We start from the raw sequence: 21006 nt of genomic DNA on the forward strand, positions 1-21006 counted from the left end.
AAAATGTTTCAGGTCACTACAATTTAAAATAAAAAAATTCCTTCAGTAGCACCTTAAAGACCAACTAAGTTTTTTATTTTGGTATGAGCTTTCGTGTGCATGCACACAATTGTATGCACACATACAATTTAAAAGACACCCTCAAAGTGGTTTTATAGAAAGAATACAAATTATTTTTTAAATAAAAATCAGGAAAAACAGCTATTTAAAAGGTTCAGAAATAATTAAAAACAACGAAAAGTTAAAAGGAAGAAGATTCAAACACATGTCGACATCCTTCATATCTGGATAGGCTTGTAAAAACAAAGGTTCTACAGTGAAGGCACCTGCCTGGTGTCAATAGGCAGGGAGTTCCAATATTGATTTCTGCTGCTATTATTATTTTAATTTATTACCTGCCCTTCACTCTTAGGGACCCAGGGCAGAATGCGACAATTAAAAATACAACACTGAAAACAGCTTCTTTTAAAAATGCAATCACAAAAAATATGGTAGCTCTTTAACCCCCCCCCCCATGAACAGCTCTGTATGTGGATAAATGGCAGGAAATACAATATAGCATATAAATATGGTGAAGGGCCTTGTAGGGTGGTTTCCCCTCCCTCTTTCTCTCCCCCCCTTTTTTCTTTTATATCTTTTTGTTCTTTTAAAAATTCTTGTTTCGTAGGCTACTTTGATTCTTATTGTATTTTATGTCAAAATATTTCAATAACATTAAAAAAAACACAAAATACTCCAGAACATCCAAAAAAAAGCCTGGCAGGTCAATGCCCTATGCAGTTCTCAAAGAGCCCAACCAGATGCATGTGAGAAGTTTTTTGCAAGCACGGACTGAGTACAGCAATGCTTTCCCCTATGCTCTTAACACATGTTGGTTATGTAGAGCCTCCATATTCAGGAGCAGTCGAATGCTGTAAATCTACAGTTTCACCAGAATCGGCACTCCAGCAAAGGATGCTGTAAAACGGGGTGGGGGGGAGGTCAGAGAAATGTTGGAGAGTATGAAGTTTGGCGAACCCCTGAGCCAAGGACTACACAAGCTTTGGAATAGGTAGGTAGCCGTGTTGGTCTGAGTAGAAGCAAAATAAAAAATTCCTTCAGTAGCACCTTAAAGACCAACTAAGTTTTAATTTTGGTATGAGCTTTCGTGTGCAGACCCAGATGCCAACTTTGCTGCCACATACACCCGGATAACATCATTACTGGCCCCAACAACATCCAACATACCACCTCAGGACTATTTAATTGCTCATCTTCTAACATTGTGTATGCCCTCAAATGCCAACAGTGCCCTTCAGCTCTCTATATTGGACAAACAGGCCAAACCCTACGCCAAAGGATAAATGGACATAAATCTGACATCAGGAACCACAAGACAGAGAAAACAGTAGGAGAACACTTCAATCTCCCAGGACATTCTATACAAGATCTCTGTTTTATTACAGAAAAATTTCAGGAACAGACTGGAAAGAGAAGTTGCTGAATTGGAACTCATTACCAAGCGTAAAACCATGGAGCCACCTGGGATGAATAAAGACATTGGATTCTTATCTCATTATGCATGATCAAGCTTTCTTTAGCGCCTCAGCCCTTGCTTTTCCCCCCCAGGACCAATTGCAGTCATCAGCAGTCGTTAACAGCCATCTACAGGTTTACCACTCCCATCAGCCCATCACCCATTCCCATCATGCCCACCCCCCCCTCTCTGAATATACATAAGGGTCTGGTGGATTCTGTTTCAGTGTATCTGACGAAGTGTGCATGCACACGAAAGCTCATACCAAAATAAAAACAACCTTTGGAAGCCATCTAAAGGCAGCCCTGAATAGGGAAGCTTTTTAATGTTGGATGTTTTATTATGTTTTTATACATGTTGGAAGCTGCCCAGGGTGACTGGGGCAACCCAATTAGATGGGCAGGGGGTATAGAATAATAATAATAATAATAATAATAATAATAATAATAATAATAATAATAATAATGGACTATGGCATCCCAATTTTCCTCAGAGAAATGTTGGAGGGTATATTTTGGGGGTCCCCAGGGTCCTCAAATATTTTATTGAAAAAAAATGAATGCGAACCAGCTGTTTGAAAGTGACTCGACTGATTTTGAAACATTTTCTAAAGATGAACTAGAGCAGGCATCCCCCAACTTCGGCCCTCCAGATGTTTTGGACTACAATTCCTATCATCCCTGACCACTGGTTCTGTTAGCTAGGGATCATGGGAGTTGTAGGGCAAAATACCTGGAGGGCCGCAGTTTGGGGATGCCTGAACTAGAGGAAGAGGAAAATATAGAATTCAACAAGATTGATGTGAAAGAGGGAAACTTTGTTATCGTGAAGATTTTAGGAAAAACCACAATTTCCCATTATGTTGCTGAAGTTACTGGAACTGATGAATATGGGGACTTCATTGTAAAATTTCTAAAATGTGTTCTGTCCAAAGTGAATGAGCGGCCCAAGTTCACTCCCTCTTATGAACCAGAAGCTTTGATTCCTTTTGAGGATATTGTAAAATTGTTGCCTAAAACCACTCTGCTTCGGAGGAACTGCTCGTGCTTCTAAGATGGTAACATTTCCATGTTTACTTAATGAGTACAAGTTGAAGTGATGCTGACTCTTAAGAACTTTGAGATATTTTTGAAACTCTTTTGGAAGTTTATACTGTGTAGCAAAAATGCTTTCTTTGCTCTTAAAATGGAATGACTCAATGTGCCCCAAGTGAAGGATCAATGCGCCCCACTACTGGGGCACATTGATCCATTATTTTGGAAAAATTAAATGTGATTTTTTTGTCATTTTATACCATCAAATGTGAAACATTAACCCTTTGATTTTGTTTAGAATAGTACCTAATAAATGTTAAATTCAAAAGTTTTCTTTTATGTGCATTATTTTGAGGTGTGTAGAGCTTAAAGTAAAAAATGGCCCAACTTGCCCCACTTTCCCCTACTGTAGTTTAGTGGTGAATTTTGGATACAATGGAGAGGTTAAAAGATTTGGATTATTATAAAAGATGCAGGAGGAAATGATAAACAATAGGACCCACAAAGGGGAGGGGAGAAGTCCAAGAGATTCCTTGGAATCTTGTTTATATGCTGAATGTTGGATATCTGTGACTGTAAAATTTTAATCAGAAAAACCAAATGAATTAATTAAAAAGAAAAAAGAAGAAGTTGGCCCTGATGCCCAGGGCTGTGCGTTGGAGCCCCACGTTGGGTGACAGATTCCTGCATTGAAGGGGGTTAGACTAGATGACCGGTGGGATCCCTTCAACCTCCACCATTCTCCGACTAGCGATCTTACCCGGCCCATCCGCCTCTCCATTCAACCCTTGGCCAGCCACGAGTTAAGTTCAGAGAGCGCAGCTGCGCGCAGCAGCGCAGGCGTCGAAAGCGCATGGCTCTCCCCCTCCCCGGCAGCTGGAATCCCGGGAACTGTAGTTCTCCCTCTGGCGGAGCTACAGTTCCCGGCACCCTCTTCAAACTACAGTTCCCAGGGTTCTTTGGGTGCGCTTCAAAGAGGCGAGGGTGGGCGGGGTGGCGGCGGCTGGAGAGCCATTTCCTTTCTGCTCTCACGGCCGGGGAGGCTCCACCTCTTCCTCGAGAAGCTGGATTTTGAATTTCCCAGCGCAGGGGGCTGCCTCCGCCGGAGAAGCAGCGCTTTCCCAAGCCCGATCGCCGGTGGTATCCCAGGTGAGGGTCTCTGGAAGGAGGGCAGGGGGGCGGAGGAGGGGTCTGGCGGGGTTGGGAAGGGGCGCAAGGCTGGAAATGGGGTCCCCGGGTCGGGGCGGTGCAATGGTGCGCCCTCGCATCCCCAGCTCGGCTCTGGCGCAAAGCAGAGGCGGAAAGGGCGGTCGAGATGGCCAGGAACACCCCAAAGCGGCTGCAGGGTTGATCCGGCGCAGGAACAACCCCCAACACTCATACGCTCCCAACATTTCTCCAATGAAAATATTCCTCCTCCATCATCATCATCATCATCATCATTATATGATTTATACCCCGCCCATCAGGCTGGGTTTCCCCAGCCACACTGGGCTGCTTCCAACATACATAACAACACATTTTAAAACTTCCCTTTGCTGGGCTGCCTTCAGATGTCTTCTAAAGGTTGTACTGTGTATAATTACTGATCTCCTGGCTGGGGGGGGGGGTGGTCGCAAAACTATGTTACTCTCCAACATTTATCGGGTGAAAATAGGGACGTCCCAATGAAAAGTGGGATCAAATCAGAAACGGGGGCAACTTTTGCAAATCCAGGACTGTCCCAGGAAAATATGTACACTTGGAGGGTCTGTAGGACTCACGCTGCCACACGACAGCAGTGAGTCTTGTGTGGAGCCCCTTGAAGAGTAAAGGGTCTATTTTGGCCTTACTCACATTTGTGGAACAGCCACTAGCTCATTTTGTTTTTCATGTTGGGTTTTTAAATTATTATTATTACATTGATGGCCACCTTTATTTTCAAAGGGTCTCAAGTTGGTTTGCCTGGTTCTCCTCTTCCCTATTCCATCCTCTCAACAACCCTGTGAGGTGGGTTAGGCTAAGAGATGAGGACTGGCCCACGGTCACCCAGTGAGCGTCATGGCTGAGTGGGGATTCGAACCCAGGTCTCCCAGGTCCTAGTCCAACACTCTTTACCGTTACACCGCACTGGGTTTTTAATGGTTGTGATCCGCCCTGGGATCTTAGGACGAAGGTGTGAGGGTTTGTTCGTTGGTTTTTCCACAATTGAGCGGTATACAGTGGTACCTCGGTTTCCGAACGTCTCCGTTTACATACGCCGTAAACCCGGAAGTAAATGCTTCGGTTTTCGAACACGCCTCAGAATTCGAACATGCCACGCGGCTTCTGCTGAGTGCAAGATCCTGAGGCCTAGCTGCCGGCTGTTGAGTCCTGAGCATGGAGGTGATATTTGGGCTTATTTGGTGACTCTCTTGCAACCCATTTGTTTTTGTGACTGTGTGCAATCAAATCTCTGCTCATCTCATCTCAGGATCCCTCTGCCAATCACCCCTTGCTGTGAGAAATGGATAAAAGCTGCAAAGCCAAGAGAACCATTAACAGAACGACAATAGAGGTGAAGAAGGAAATTATTTCCAAACATGAAAGTGGTGCCCGTGTACGTGATCTGGCCTTGCAGTTTGGTATAGCCAAATCTACCATTTGTACCATCTTAAAAAATAAAAAAGCCATTAAAGGAGCCAACGTTGCGAGAGGTGTTAAAACACTTACAAAACAAAGAACACAGACAATTGAGGAAGTGGAAAAATTGCTTTTCATATGGATAACTGAAAAACAGTTGGCTGGGGACAGCATTTCTGAGAGCATGATTTGTGAGAAAGCTTTGCATTTGCATGCCGACCTGATCAGAAACACACCTGGAGCAAGTGCCGAGGGCGAGAGTTTCAAGGCAAGCAGAGGGTGGTTTGATAATTTTAAGAGGAGAAGTGGCATACACATTGTGGGGAGACATGGTGAGGTTGCCAGTGCCAACAAAGAAGACGCCGACCAATTTGTTTTGGAATTTCAAGATTATGTAGAGGCCGAGGGTTTCCTCCCCCAACAAGTTTTCAACTGTGACGAGACAGGCCTCTTTTGGAGGAAAATGCCAAAGAGGACCTACATAACAGAGGAGGAGAAATCCTTGCCAGGACACAAGCCCATGAAAGACAGGCTAACCCTTTTATTATGTGCGAATGCAAGCGGAGATTTTAAGTTGAAGCCTTTGCTAGTCTACCTTTCTGAGAACCCCAGGGTATTTAAGAAAAACAATGTCATAAAAAGCAAGTTGCCTGTGATGTGGAGGGCAAACAGCAGAGCTTGGCTAACCAGGCGGTTTTTTATTGAGTGGGTTCATGAAGTGTTTGGGCCAAGCGTGAAAAAATACCTCCAGGACAAAAATCTTCCACTGAAGTGCCTGCTTGTTATGGATAATGCTCCAGCCCACCCGCCAGGATTGGCAGACGAGTTGATGGAAGAGTTTGGTTTTATCAGTGTCAAGTTTTTGCCCCCCAACACGACTCCCCTCATTCAGCCCATGGAGCAGCAGGTCATATCTAATTTTAAGAAGCTTTACACCAAAGCACTGTTCCAAATGTGCTCTGAGGTGACCTCGGACCCAGAGCTAACCCTCAGAGAGTTCTGGAAGAACCGCTTCACTATCCTACATTGCTTGCATCTCATAGACAAAGCATGGGGCGATGTGTCTCGGAGAACGCTGACGTCCACATGGAAGGAATTGTGGCCAGCGGCTGTCCCTGAAGGCGTATTCGAGGTTGTTGAAGAGGATGCTCCTCTCGTTGAGGATATTGTGTCTCTGGGGAAGTCCCTGGGCTTGGAAGTGAACAGTGACGATGTGGAGGAGTTAGTGGAGGAGCACAAGATGGAACTCACCACAGAAGAACTCCAGAACATTTTGATGGAGCAGCAACAGGCGGCAACGGAGGAATTGTCTTCGGAGGAGGAGGAGAGAAGAGAAAGTGCTCCTACTGCCCTGATCGAAGAAATGTGTGCGAAATGGGTCGAAGTGCAGAGTTTTGTTGAAAAATATCACCCTGATGCAGCTGCTGTGAGTCACGCCACCAACACTTTCAATGATAGCGCTATGTCTCACTTTAGACAAATTTTAAAACAACGGAAAAGGTCCATTGAGTCTGAACCAGGTGTCAGTGGTGTAAAAAGGGAAGGAATGGCAGGACAGGAGTCACCTAGAGGGATTCTGGAAGAGGGCTACAGAACCCTTGAACAGCAGTCACCTTTTGTGATTATTGAAGGGGACTATCATCACCTTTGCAGGTAAGAAAAAATTACATTTCCATTTTTATCAGCTACAGCACTGTTTTTTACACTAGGGGCCAAAATTGTGGAAACCTTTTGGGGAAAGTGTATTTCCAAGGTTTGATGGCTCATAACACCATTTTTGGGGGCGTGATACCATAAAAGCAGTGCTTTTTCTGGGGGGCGCAGGGGGGCACATACCCCAAAACATTTTGTGAATATTTGTACTTTCCTCCATTTACTGTATTTATTTTCCCCAGTTTGAACTATAATATGGTGATTTTCTTCAGCCAAAATGAGAGTACCCCTAAACATTTTTTCTGGGGAAAAAATCACTGCATAAGATTATATATCAATGGAAATATAATTTAATGAAGAATGTAATGCAGCAAAGTTTGTTCAGTTATCTGTATTCTATCGAATGTTATAGCCAAATAACCAGAAAAAGGAGTGTTTAGAGAGCCAATCAGGTGTCATCTTGTTTTGGCAATGATGGCTCATAACACCACTTTTTTGGAGTAATACTATAAAATAATATATCAGTGTAAAGATAATGTATTGAAGAATTAATTTAAGGAAGAAGCACCTGTCTAAGCTGCTGCCAGTCAGAGCAGGTGGCGCAGAGCTAGGTGGAGTAATTGTCTGGCTCTGGATAATGCAGCTTCCTGTGCCCTGACTAAGCCATGTGTCACACATCCTTAAAAATAATAAAATAATCATTTTTAAAAATATTATTATTATTTATTGAACCTATATATCACCCTATACCCAGAGGTCTCAGGGCGGTTCACAGAACAAAATCAAAATATAAAACCACAAAATATATACAGTAGTACTTTGGTTCTCAAACTTAATCCGTTCTGGAAGTTGGTTCCAAAACCAAAACGTTCCAAAACCAAGGTGCGCTTTCCCATAGAAAGTAATGCAAAATGGATTAATCTGTTCCAGAGTTTTTTTAAAAAAACAAACAAACCTAAAACAGCAATTTAACATGGATTTTACTATCTAATGGGACCATTGCTCCATAAAATGAAAGCAATAAACAATCAATCAATCAGTAGCTGAACTGGGTTCCACACAGTAACAAAAAATGAAAAATATGTAGCAAAAACAGGCAGATGTCAGCATAAAACTCAAAATGGAAGTGTGGCACTCAAAACGGAAGCGTAACACTCAGATCAGAAGCATAACACTCAAAACGGAGTATGTTTGGCTTCTGAAAAAAGTTAGCAAACCTACTTCCAGGTTTGCAGTGTTTGGGTTGCAAGTTGTTTGAGTACCAAGGCGTTTGAGAACCAAGGTGCCGCTGAAATCAAAATAAAAACAATATCCCCCATAAATTTCATGTATATTTTATCACGTCACACTTAGCCTTGAATCCCGTCTCGCCCTTTCTCGCCCAGGCCTCATCAAGGTTGGTACGTGAGGCCGCTAAGCTGCCCAGGGACGACAATGAAAGAGGCGCTTGTCGCAGGCTCGGAAGATTTCAAGACGGAGGTGCATGAAGAGGGTCTTCCTCACCACAGCCCACCTCACCTGGAGCCCCAGGAGATCAAGGTGGAGCCAGAGGAACGGCCTCTGCACTCCTGGGACGCTCTGTGGCAGGGCTGCCCGCCGGGAGATGAGCCCTCTCATTCCACGTGGGACGCCGCTCAGCCGTCGGGGGACGAGACCTCTCCAGTTGTCCCGGACGTCCGCCAGGAGCCTGCCAGGAAGAGGAGGGCGAAGCACCTCCCGGCCTTCCGAGACGGAGACTGGAAGATCTCCAGGACCCTGAAACCGGGAGACCCAAATGGGAAGGGTGATGTCCCGAGCGGAGGCCACATCGACACGGAGGCCAAGCGCCAGCGCTTTCGGGGTTTCCGCTACTGGGAGGCCGAGGGCCCCCGCACGGCCTGCGACCGGCTCCAGGAGCTGTGCTACGGCTGGCTGAAGCCGAAGAGGCACACCAAGGAGCAGATCCTGGAGCTAGTGGTCTTGGAGCAGTTCCTGGCCGTCTTGCCGCCGGAAATCCAGAGCTGGGTGAGGGATGGTCGCCCAGAGTCCTGTGACCAGGCGGTGGACCTAGCAGAAGCCTTCCTGCTGAGGCCTCAAGAGGTAGGAAGGGGGTGGGAAGGGCAGGTGAGGGGTTTTGGGGGGGAAGGGGAAACTTCCTCGGGGGAATATGACAGGGTGGTGATGGTGTGGGTGCAAGGAGCAGGTGGCCTGGACCCACGTGGGCAAGGACCCAAGGTCACCCAGTGAGCATCATGGCTGAGTGGGGATTCGAACATGGGTCTCTCTTAACAGTTACACTGTTTGAGGTTTGAGAACCCATTCCTCAGTTGCTCAGTCTCTGTCCCTTTCTGGGCAGATCCGCACAATAAAATCGAAACACATCCAGCACACATTTAAAAGCAGCCGGCTTCTCCCCAAATAATCATGGGGATTTTTCGGTTGTTGAGGGTGCTGGGAATTGTAGCTTTCTGTGTGGGGCGGGGCAACTGCAGTTCCCATGATACTTTTGGGGAGGTCTTTGTGTAGAGCTGCTCTCCATGGCTCACAAACCACCCATTCATTCTTACTGTGGAGGGGGGGAGGTGAGGAACAATGGTGTGTTGTGAGAGGAAAGTGGATAGAGAGAAGTTTGTCATAATCCTGGCTTGCTAGATGTTGGCCATAAGGGTCGAGGGAACAACAATATCTGGAGAGAGCCCACAGCATTTGGGGCTTTTTAGTTTAGACAAAAAGTGAGCAGGGTCACTCTCCCTCTTGATTAGCGCAGGCTCCCAATTCTGAGGCAGGATCCACAAAACCACATCTCATTCTTGGTACCCCCAGATAACAGCTCTTGACTGAAACAGTTGGTCAAGACTCCTGCCTGAACCTAGGGGGTGGGCTGTCATTTCCTTCTTGAGGGCCGCATTCCCTTCTGAGGGCCACGTGCTAGAGGCAGAAATTAGAGGAACAGTGGGTTCAAAATTTATTTTTATATAGGACGGTGGGCTAGTTTCTGCGCAAACTCGCACCTCCCTCTCTGATCCTGCATCCAGACATGATCAGAGTTCGAGAACACATCGTGGAGGGAGGGAGAAGCGGAGCCTACGAGGGGAGTTGGTCACCTCTGCCTTGGACTGTGGAGGGATTTGTTTTTTTCTCCATTTATATCCCACCACCTTCTCCAAGGAGCTCAAGGTGCGAGGTAGGTTAGGCTGAGAGGTAGCGACTGGCCTGAGGTCACCCAGTGAGCTTCATGGCGAAGGAGAGATTTGAACTCTGGTCTGCCAGGAGGTCCTATTCTGGTGGCACCTGACTCTCAATATGACAGTTGTGGTCTGCGGGGGCAGCATAGGCCAGAGTCTGAATTGGACAGCCTGTTGTTGTGGCTTAATAACGGGGGTCGCACTTGGCTGTTTTAGGATCTGGACACGTACGACGAAGTGGTTGTGGGCCTGTCGGATGGAGACCAGGCTTTGATGGAGACAGAGGTAAAGGAAGAGGTCGACAACAGCCCCACCTCGCCAGGTAAGGCTTTCATGCCTCTTAAATTCTGTGCTTTCTGAACAGAGCCGTCTTTCCTGTTGGGCTTACTGGCGCTGGCCTCTCAGGGGCGTCCCAGCGAGTGGGGGAGCTGCGCGGCTTTGCCAGAGGCCTCCCCTTTCCCTGCACACCCGCCAGCTGTGCCCCGCCAACCATATGGCTGGCGGGCGTGCAGCTTCCTTTCCAAGCCTCCGTTGGAGGACAGCGATCCCCGCAGAGGCTTGGGGAAAGGTCGACAACTCTGGGATCTTTGAACCACAGCGCCAGATACGCTTAAGACGGCCCTGTTTATTTTTGTTGTTTGTTTTATCAAATAAAAACCGCAATATATATATATATATATATATATATATATATATATATATATATATATATATATTCAAAATAAAAACAACAACCCAATAATGTGCCCCCCCAAAGAGCCACATTTTAAAAGGGTATAGGATGTCAATCAGGTCAACCAAAGGTCTGGTTTAAAAGGAACATTTTTGCCTGGCGCCTAAAGGTGGCAGGCGAACTTCCCTGGGGAGAGCATTTCACAGACGGGGAGCCACTGCAGAAGAGGCCCTGTTCTCGCCTTGCCATCCTCTAGACCTCTCATGGAGGAGGCAGACAAAGAAGTTCCTCAGAGGGTGATCTCAGAGTCCGGGAAGGTTCCTATGGAAAGAGGCAATCTTTGAGGTATTGTGGTCCTGAGCCATTTAAGGCTTTATAAGTCAAAGCCAGCGCTTTTAATTGGGCCCGGAAACAAGAGGCTTTTAGTGATAAAAATGATACCCTGTGTGAAATGATCTGGGAGGCTTTGACTGTGATAGGGAAGAAACAGGATGGGAGGGTAAAAAGGATAAAAGGTGGTGGGAATGTAAAATCATTAAAAAGGCCTGGGAAAAGACATATAAAGATTGGAAAGGAATGTGGGAAATGATTGTTTTTAAAAAAATGAAGTTATGATATTGAGATGTACAGGTCTTGATGGACTTATTGAACGAAATACTTTGTTCCTGTGCTTAAGAGTGGACACCAGGCCAAGACCAGCCAGCTCCTAAAGAAGGAAGAAGCCTCTGCCAAAGAAGATGAAGAAGATTGGCAAAATAAACTATTGAACTATGCAGGACAAAATCAGTTAACTTGAAACCCAAGGAAATAAAGAGGACTTTGAATTTTATAAAAAGGAGCAAATGTTTAATGCATATCTTTTAAGCATTGTGTATAGATTTTTACATTAGTATAACTTCTAAACATCACTTGTAACAAGATGAAGAAGGTTTAAAATTGGATTATTAAGAATATAAGGTTTAAAGGATGTGCGTGAATGAGTACTAAACAATGGAACCAAGAGGGGGAGTGGAGGGAAGTCAAGCAAAAATTATGGTTTAAAATTTTGTTTATGGTGTTTTCTTTCTCTTTCTCTTTCTGCATTATTGTTGTTATTTTTATTTTTATTTTTGTTGTTGCTTTTGGAAAATTAATAAAATGTTATCAAAAGAAAAAAAGAACAAAGAACTGGGCCCAGAAACTAATTGGTAGCCAGTGCAATTGGACCAGGATCGGTGTAATATGCTCAAAGCGTCTTGCTCTGGTGAGCAACCTGGCCGCTGAATTCTGCACTAGCTGAAGTTTCCGAACTGTCTTACGAGGCAGCCCTACGTATAACGCATTGCAGTAATCTAACCTTGAGGTTACCAGAGCATAGACAACAGTAGTTAGGCTATCCCTGTCCAGATAGGGGCGTAGCTGGGCCACCAGCCAAAGCTGATGGAAGGCACTCCGGGCCACTGAGACCATCTGAGCCTCGAGGGACAGCAAAGTTGGTATCCAGAGGCATTTGCTATCTCTGACTGGCAGGAGAATGAAACCATTGTGACTTAGGGTTCATGGTATCCCTGCAGAAATCCCCGGAGCATGGACAGTCCTCCTCTCTGCATGATTTTTGTTCACGGCTCTCGGAAGGGCATAACACACAATGGAAATATTAGTGTTTAAAGTCCTAAATGATCCGAAAGAACCCCTCCTTCGCTACAGACCATCTTCTTGTTTTAGTGGTGTTCAATAAGGAAAGCTTCGTTAACTGGAAGGCGTTATACGTCAGGTGGGATTCACTTAGGGTGTTGCACGAGTGGAAGTAACAGGGATTTCCCTCCTTCTGCCCCCCCCCCCCAAATTCTGCTCTGGAGGGCTGGGGAAAACCCTATAATAATAACAATAATAATTTATTATTTCTACCCTGCCCATTTGGCTGTGTTTCCCCAGCCACTCTGGGCAGCTCCCAACAGACCTAATGATAATAATAATAATAAATTTTAAGTGATAAAACATCAGACATTAAAAACTTCCCTAAACAGGGCTGCCTTCAGATGTTTTCTAAAAGTCAGATAGTTGTTTATTTATCTGACATCTGATGGGAGGGCCTTCCACAGGGTGGGCGCCACTACCGAGAAGGCCCTCTGCCTAGAACCGGTGTAGGGGGTTTGCAGGGCAGGAGAGAGGGAGACATCGTGCTGGGCAAGCAATTTAATTCTACGTTGAACTCCACTCTGTACGCAATTCATTTCCATGTACTAAATTCTATTGCAGTTTCTGCACCTATATAGAAGTTTGAACCGGCTTGCACGGTGTTCCATTCTGACGTGGACGGCCACAATAAACGCTGTTCTCTTCTGCTCCAGGACGTGAAATATTGTTGGATGAAAGCGGAAAGGAAGCGCGGCACCTGTCCCCTGAAGAATCGGAGTCCGATGTGGAAGAGGAAGAATGTGAGATGGAAGAAGGGAGCTTTGGTGATCCAGGCGGAGCAGAGGGACACATGGCAAACGAAATACAAGTATGGAAGATCACGGGCCCCCAGAGCTTGCAGGAGGGCGTGGGCAGACACGTGTGCCCCGCTTGCGGGAGAGAGTTTACTCGCAAATCGAGCCTCAACAGACACCTGATCATCCACTCGGGAGAGAAGCCCTACAGGTGTCTCGATTGCGGGAAGGGCTTCAACCGCAGAGCCAACCTCATGGCTCACGAGGCCGTCCACACCGAGGAGAAGTCCTACCAGTGCTCGGAGTGCGGGGAGAGCTTCAAGCCGAAATGGGGCATTGCCCCATACCAGGTGGATTCCACGGGGGAGAAGGTCTACAAATGCTTGTCATGCAAGAAGAGCGTCCGGCAGACGGGCAGTGTGATGAGCTGGCGGCTGCTGAACGAGCAAGGGACGGAGATCCAGGCGCAGTCCTCAGATGCGCCGGGCGCCGAAAAGGAGGAGGAGAATGTCCCCCAGCACCAGAACGAACCCGAGATCGATCTGGGGAAGGATGTGTCCGTGGGGACGATTGAGTCGGTGATCGTTCCAGGCGGAGACCTTTGCTTCATCAAGACCCCGGCGAAGCTGTACAAAGGGAAGCGGATGAGTCCCTGCCCCGTGTGCGGTAAGGTCTTCGCCACGCAGTCGAGCGTCAACCGGCACCAGAGGATCCACACAGGGGAGAAGCCCTACAAGTGTTCCTACTGCGGGAAGAGCTTCAACCAGAAGACGAGCCTGCTCACCCACGAAGTTATCCACACCGAGGAGAAGCCGTACCAATGCTCCGACTGCGGGAAGAGCTTCCGGCACTCGTCAGGTCTCCAAGTGCACCAGAGGATGCACACGGGAGAGAAGCCGTACACCTGCCTGGTCTGCCGCAAGAGCTTCAGCCAGCGGGCACATGTGATCAAGCACATCGTGAGGAAGCACAAGGGGGAGAAACCCTCATCCTACGTCTCTCAGCCGTCCGAGAGCTGAAGCGCATGTCCCCTCCGGCCTCCCGGACTAAGATACGAGAGCAGACCGCAGTCTTAGCATAGTTTGTTTAGGTGTAAGAATCCCCGCCCGTTCAGGATCCGCTCCTGACTTTTTGGGACTGGACATGCCTCTTTCTTGGAAAGAGAAAAATCCCAGGCCAGTGTACTCAAGCAGAGTCACAACAGGCACACTCCTCTGAGGGAATTTGACTATGCCGTTATACCAGAGGTGAATTGAGCAATCGCACTTAGTGTCCGGATGGGCAGCAATTGTTGCCGTCTCGTGGAAAGAGGGGAAACCTATGCAGCGAATCGCTTGCGAGTCCTACCCCTGCTCACTAGCGTACCCTGATGCCCAGTATGGGAACTGCAGCGGTAATTAACACCAAAGCTTTTCGGTTGCTAGGCATCCACCTCTGTATATGGTTAGGTTGCTGCTGTGCCAATAAATGTTGGTGGATGGACATCTGTGGATGCGCAGAGGAAATATGCCTATTTGGGCTATGAAGATCTTGTTGCAATTCCATCCTCCACCCCCATCAATGATTTATCTATATTTGGAATGGATGGGGCATGAGGAATATGGTGACAGTTTCCTCTGCATTAACTGGTCATGGGCAATGTGCGACATGCAACTAGTCCTGTATAGTTTCTGTGTGTTTTAGTAACCCAACGTTGGAATATGTCTCCACTGCAAAATTTTGGTAACTTGGGCTTTGATCCTCACAGGTGGGGCTCACCTCTGTGGGTGTACATAGCAGTGGGCTGCTGCCTATTGGGTCTAGTATGGCAGAAGGCTGAGAGGCAGAGAGCTGACGACAGGCAAAGCCAGCCTAGTTCTAGTTTCCCCCTATTCTCCCTGCTCTGCAAGGAGAACACTGTATGCAGGTGGGTGTTGCTGAGGACCGACTGAGCTTGGTGGAGCATTGACCCCTCCCCCGTTTGTCCTAGTGGACCAGCCTCCATTGCCTGCCGACTGCCATCTTACAGATACCGGTAGCTCAGAGGAGTGTTCCGTGCTGCCCTTAGTCCGTTTCTGCCCTTGTAGAACTCGGCAGGAGGGTGGGGACAAAAGTAGAATTAGTTGGCTCCACCTATTCCAACTCTTGTGATTCTCTCGTTGGCTCTGGCGCCACCTGCTGTTGGGCTCCCTTCTGCCCCACCACAGCCACTGACCATTACTCCCATTAAGTAGTTATAGGATTGCAGCCCTAGTCTCTTGGGTAGCAAGGGTGCCGTGTAGAATTTTTATTAAAGTTTAACTCGTGTATGAAATGGACGCAGGCAGCCCCGGGTTCAGTCCCCCACCCCCAGCGTCACCCCTTAAAGAAGTTTCTCGGGTGGAACAATAAGCCTTGGAGCATTTTTTTAAAGAATAAAATAGTATTTTGTATCAAAGTAATAGTTTAGTTAGTTTATTATCTGCATCCCGCTTTTCTACTACGATAATTAAAGCGGCTTACACTTTATGTTTTTTTAAAAAAAGGCTGGGAAGGAATTTTTTAACCCTACCTTGCAAAATTGTACACCTTTCAAGCAGTAAAAAAGCTTTCCCTTTAAAGATATCACTAGATCGGCCAGCTGACTTGGTGTGAAGCAAGCTTTGTGTGTTCCCTTTGAGGACAATTTAGGGCAGCTTTCCCAAAATCCCCTCTGAATTAGTCTTTCGTTTTCTTGGTGGACTTCCAGATGTTTTGATTCTGCTGGCTGGCGCTGGCGGGAGTCATAGTTCAAAACATCGGGGGAGGCGCCTGGTTGGGGAAGCCCACGTTACATACTGGGCAGAGCCACGCCACCCATTTAAGGCACAACCGACACACATTTAGACCACATCACTTCCCCCAAATAATCCCTCAAACTGTAGCTTGCTAAAGGTGCAGGGAATTGTAGCTCCGTGGTGGTGGGGAACTACAGTTCCCACGATTCTGTTGGGAAAACCATGTGCTTTAAATGGATGGTGTAGATCTTCACAGTGCCGCCCTGCAGTAAATTTCACGTCTTTGTCCATGTTTGAGAGCAGATGGATAAATAGCCATCCATATATTGTTGGTGTTGTGCTTTCGAACAGTTATGGCTCACAGATCTACCATTTACAGGGCAATCCTGTGCAGGTTTTACAGAGACGTTAAGTCCCACTGAGTTCAATGGGGCTTACTGCCATGGCGAATGTGTATCAGATTGCAGCTTGAAACAAAATTTATTTATGGAGTGCTTGTTAAAAAAGAAGAAGAATGCAGTAGGAGGCACATGAAAAAGACTTTCTGGAAAGTATTCACAAATTGCTTCACTTGGATCTTATCAGAGGTTTTCTGTCACAATGTTTGCCAGTGTTTTCTTTCTCTCTGCATAGGAAGGTGTGAAAGACCTTGAGGGGTTTCTAGGTGGGAGAGACAGCCTGTGAACTTCTCATGAAATAAACAATGAAACGTAACACCAGTCTCCTAATTGGGTTCCAGGTCTCCACAGGTTTGATTTTATCCACGAAGAGTATTATACCCTCTTTAGCTCCCAAGGGGGCTTATTATTAAAACACACCCAGAGATGTGATTATAATGGAGACAAAATGTGGTTGTGTGTGGACTGCTCCTGTTCAGGGTGTCAGGCATCTAAGAATAATAATAATTTTATTAAAATAAAAAAAATTCTTTCAGTAGCACCTTAAAGACCAACTAAGTTTTTATTTTGGTATGAGCTTTCGTGTGCATGCACACTTCTTCAGATACGTATCTGAAGAAGTGTGCATGCACACGAAAGCTCATACCAAAATAAAAACTTAGTTGGTCTTTAAGGTGCTACTGAAGGAATTTTTTTTATTTTACTTCGATCCAGACCAACACGGCTACCTACCTGTAACAATAATTTTATTATTTACTAGCTGGCCCTGCACGCGTTGCTGTGCGTTAGTCTGTGAAATGGAGGGTAATAGCCCCCCTTCAGATCCCCCTGAGGCGAGACACTGTGGAGAGGGCAGGTTTCATCCCTGTGTCCCCCCCCCCCCGTTCTGACCCATTACATATCCCTGCCCTCTATTGCCCCCCCTTACCTCCACCTGGCCTAGTCTGGAAAGTGGCCTAGTCTGCAAAGCCGAGGTGAGATATTGTGGAGAGGGCAGGTTTCATCCCTGTGTCTCCCCCCACCCTGTTCTGACCCATTACTTATCCCTGCCCTCTATTGCCCCCCCCCCTTACCTCCACTTGGCCTAGTCTAGAAAGCGGCCTAGTCTGTCTGATAATGGCCGCCTGTGCGGTTTAAGTTGCTTGGTTGATGGTGATGTCATTTGGTTTGTGGGTGTGGCTTACATTTCTCAGGAAGGGAGGGGGTGTACTGTGGGAGGAATTCCACTTGAGGGCGCTGTTTGACTTGGTGGAAAAGCGGGTCAAATCCTGCCGAGGTGTGTGATTTGAGGTTTTTCATGTCCCCTACAACCCTCGGGGAGTGGCCTGGATCGCTGTGTCAAAATTTCAGGACGATCGGTCAAGCGGTTACGGAGAACATAGCGGCCGTCAATTTCAAGATTTTTACATTTTTATATATATAGATACCCCACCCATTGTTCCAAGATATCCCATTCCTTTCCCCACCTCTGCGTTTCCATTGCCCACAGGGGCCCAGTTCCTCACCCACTGAGCATGCTTGCAGTGTCTAACCATGTCTACTCAGAAGTAAGCCCTATTAAATTCAGTGGGGCTTACTCCCAGTTAAGTGGGGTTAGGATTGTAGGTAAGGTAAAGGTTAAGGACCCCTGGACGGTTACGTCCACTCAAAGGCGACTATGGGGTTGAGGCGCTCATCTTGCTTTCAGGCCGAGGGAGCCAGCGTTTGTCCACAGACAACTTTCCGGGTCATGCGGCCAGAATGACTAAGCCACTTCTGGCGCAATGGGACACCAAAGTTTCCTTTGCACTTGTTAAAATCGTGTTTATGGAAGACAATCTTACTCGGCTACGAGCGATCGCCAAAGAATAAGAAGAGTTTGGGATTCCCGCAAACATCCATCTTGTGCCCAGGGTAGTGCTGTTTTGACTGCATAAGTGTCCACACTTACAGAATGAGTTAATTATTATATATAAGATGAAATACCTGGAATGTGGGGGGGGGGGTTGCATGTAAGGCACCGTCTTTTGACCTCTGGCTGTAGATTACACAATCCAGCTTCCACGCTCTCTGCTCCAGGTAAAGTGGAGTAGAATTGGGGGGCAGAGGAGCAGAGGGACCATCCAAGTTGATGCCAGTCACTAGCTCTTCTGGGAGCAAATTCCATAGCTTTGACTACCTTAAGGGGTGCAGGGTGGGCTGAATGACACCCAGAAGCCTTAAGAGGAGCAGTTAGAATCATAGAGTTGGAAGAGACCACAAGGGCCATCCAGTCCAACCCCCTGCCAAGCAGGAAACACCATCAAAGCATTCTTGACATATGCCTGTCAAGCCTCTGCTTAAAGACCTCCAAAGAAGGAGACTCCACCACACAGTTGGGTATGTTTAGCCTGGAGAAGGCACAGAGGTGATATAATAGGTAAAGGTAAAGGGACCCCTGACCATTAGGTCTAGTTTACCGACTATGGGGTTGCGGCGCTCATCTTGCTCTATTGGCCGAGGGAGCCGGCATACAGCTTCCAGGTCATGTGGCCAGCATGACTAATCCACTTCTGGCGAACCAGAGCAGCGCACGGAAACGCCGTTTACCTTCCCGCTTGTAGCGGTACCTATTTATCTACTTGCACTTTGATGTGCTTTCAAACTGCTAGGTGGGCAGGAGCTGGGACCCAACAATGGGAGCTCGCCCCTTCAAACCTCCAACCTTCTGATCGGCAAGCCCTAGGCTCTGTGGTTTAACCAATAGCCGTCTTCAAATATCTGAAGGGCTCTCGCATGAAGATGGAGCAAGCTTGTCTTCTGCTGCTCCAGAGGCTTTAAATGACAAGAGAGGAGATTCCGACTAAATATTAGGAAGAGCTTTCTGATGGTAAAAGCTTTTCGACTGTGGAACAGACTCCCTCGGAAGGTGCTGGACTCTCCTTCATTGGAGTTTTCAAAAAGGTTGGTTGGTCATCTGTCATGGATGGTTTAGCTGCGATTCGTGCAGCTAGATGACCCTAGGGTTGGACTAGATGACCCCAGAGAGCCCCTTCCAACTCTCATGATTCCTCCAACACCTCTTCACCCACCAGGTGGCCATTTCACTTGGCCTGAACAGGTGGCCCTCTCTGAACACAGACGTCCCAAGTTGGGAGAATATTCCAAAGCTGAACTCTGTGCTGCATGTCCAGCATTCAGCCTCACTGGGTGTCCATGAGTTCTGGCATTATGAGAGGGGAAGGAAAATCCTTTATTTGCTTAATTTTATAAAATTTTATACGTGGGTGGCGCTGTGGTCTAAACCACAGAGCCTAGGGCTTGCCGATCAGAAGGTCAGCGGTTCGAATCCCTGTGACGGGGTGAGCTCCCGTTGCTTGGTCCCCGCTCCTGCCAACCTAGCAGTTCGAAAGCACGTCAAAGTGCAAGTAGATAAATAGGTACCACTCTGGTAGGAAGGTAAATGGCGTTTCCGTGCACTGCTCTGGTTCGCCAGAAGCGGCTTAGTCAGGCTGGCCACATGACCCGGAAGCTGTACGCCAGGTCCCTCGGCCAATAGAGCAAGATGAGTGCCGCAACCCCAGAGTCAGTCACAACTGGACCTAATGGTCAGGGGTCCCTTTACCTATTATATCACCTCTGTGCCTTCTCCAGGCTAAACATATCCGGAAGCTGTGCGCCGGCTCCCTCTGCCAGTAAAGCGAGATGAGCGGCGCAACCCCAGAGTTGTCCGCAACTGGACCTAACGGTCAGGGGTACCTTTACCTTTATACATTTCTATCATGTTTCCAATTACCTTTTTTCGAACCCATGGTTTCCCATAGTGCAAGCCATAAGCTTCCTTTAGGCAGTCTGCAGCATTGTATTAAATATTCATATAGATTTTTAGTTGTGTTTTTATCCCTTTATTTCTTGTATTAGGATTTTTGAATTCAAAATTGTAATGCAATAAAATACTATGTAAGAAATTAAAGTCATAATGGGAATATAAATGAAAAATCACCCAGCGTAGCACATGACAATGGCTGCAATGGGCAGGAAGATCATTAAGTGGTCTGTTGGCTTCACAAAAAAACATTTCCTAGCAACCTCAACAAACTGCAGTTCCCAGAATTCTCTATGACTATTAAAATATCGCTTTAAATCATGGCATTGATGTGACCTCAGTGGGAACAAGACGTTTTGTAAAAACAACAACAACATTGGCTTCATTGCTTTAGGGTAAGAACCAAGATCATGGCCACTGGTCCCATCACCTGGCAAATAGAAGGGGAAGAAATGGAGGCAGTGAGAGATTTTACTTTCTTGGGCTCCTTGATCACTGCAGATGGTGACAGCAGTCACGAAATTAAAAGACGTCTGCTTCTTGGGAGAAAAGCAATGACAAACCTAGACAGCATCTTAAAAAGCAGAGACATCACCTTGCGTACAAAGGTCCGTATAGTTAAAGCTATGGTTTTCCCAGTAGTGATGTATGGAAGTGAGAGCTGGACCATAAAGAAGGCTGATCGCCGAAGAATTGATGCTTTTGAATTATGGTGCTGGAGGAGACTCTTGAGAGTCCCATGGACTGCAAGAAGATCAAACCTATCCATTCTTAAGGAAATCAGCCCTGAGTGCTCACTGGAAGGACAGATCGTGAAGCTGAGGCTGCAATACTTTGGCCACCTCACGAGAAGAGAAGACTCCCTGGAAAAGACCCTGATGTTGGGAAAGATGGAGGGCACAAGGAGAAGGGGACGACAGAGGACAAGATGGTTGGACAGTGTTCTCGAAGCTACCAACATGAGTTTGACCAAACTGCGGGAGGCAGTGGAAGACAGGAGTGCCTGGCATGCTATGGTCCATGGGGTCACAAAGAGT

The 21006-nt window shown here is 46.8% G+C and overlaps 1 protein-coding gene across 1 annotated transcript in view; it reads left to right on the forward strand.

The window, feature by feature from the left end:
• Nucleotides 1-16691, forward strand: part of LOC118081121 (uncharacterized) — a 64499-nt gene extending 47808 nt beyond the window's left edge. Inside the window, exons 15-19 of the mRNA XM_060270919.1 lie at nt 3497-3699; nt 5034-6804; nt 8190-8883; nt 10185-10290; nt 12972-16691. Of these exons, the coding sequence (XP_060126902.1) occupies nt 3497-3699; nt 5034-6804; nt 8190-8883; nt 10185-10290; nt 12972-14071 (3874 nt within the window). The 3' untranslated portion in view covers nt 14072-16691. The remainder of the gene's footprint in view (nt 1-3496; nt 3700-5033; nt 6805-8189; nt 8884-10184; nt 10291-12971) is intronic.
• The last annotated feature ends 4315 nt before the right edge of the window (nt 16692-21006 follow it).

The sequence above is a fragment of the Zootoca vivipara genome, chromosome 2 (assembly GCF_963506605.1).
Source record: "Zootoca vivipara chromosome 2, rZooViv1.1, whole genome shotgun sequence".
In the NCBI taxonomy this organism is placed as follows: Eukaryota; Metazoa; Chordata; class Lepidosauria; order Squamata; family Lacertidae; genus Zootoca; species Zootoca vivipara.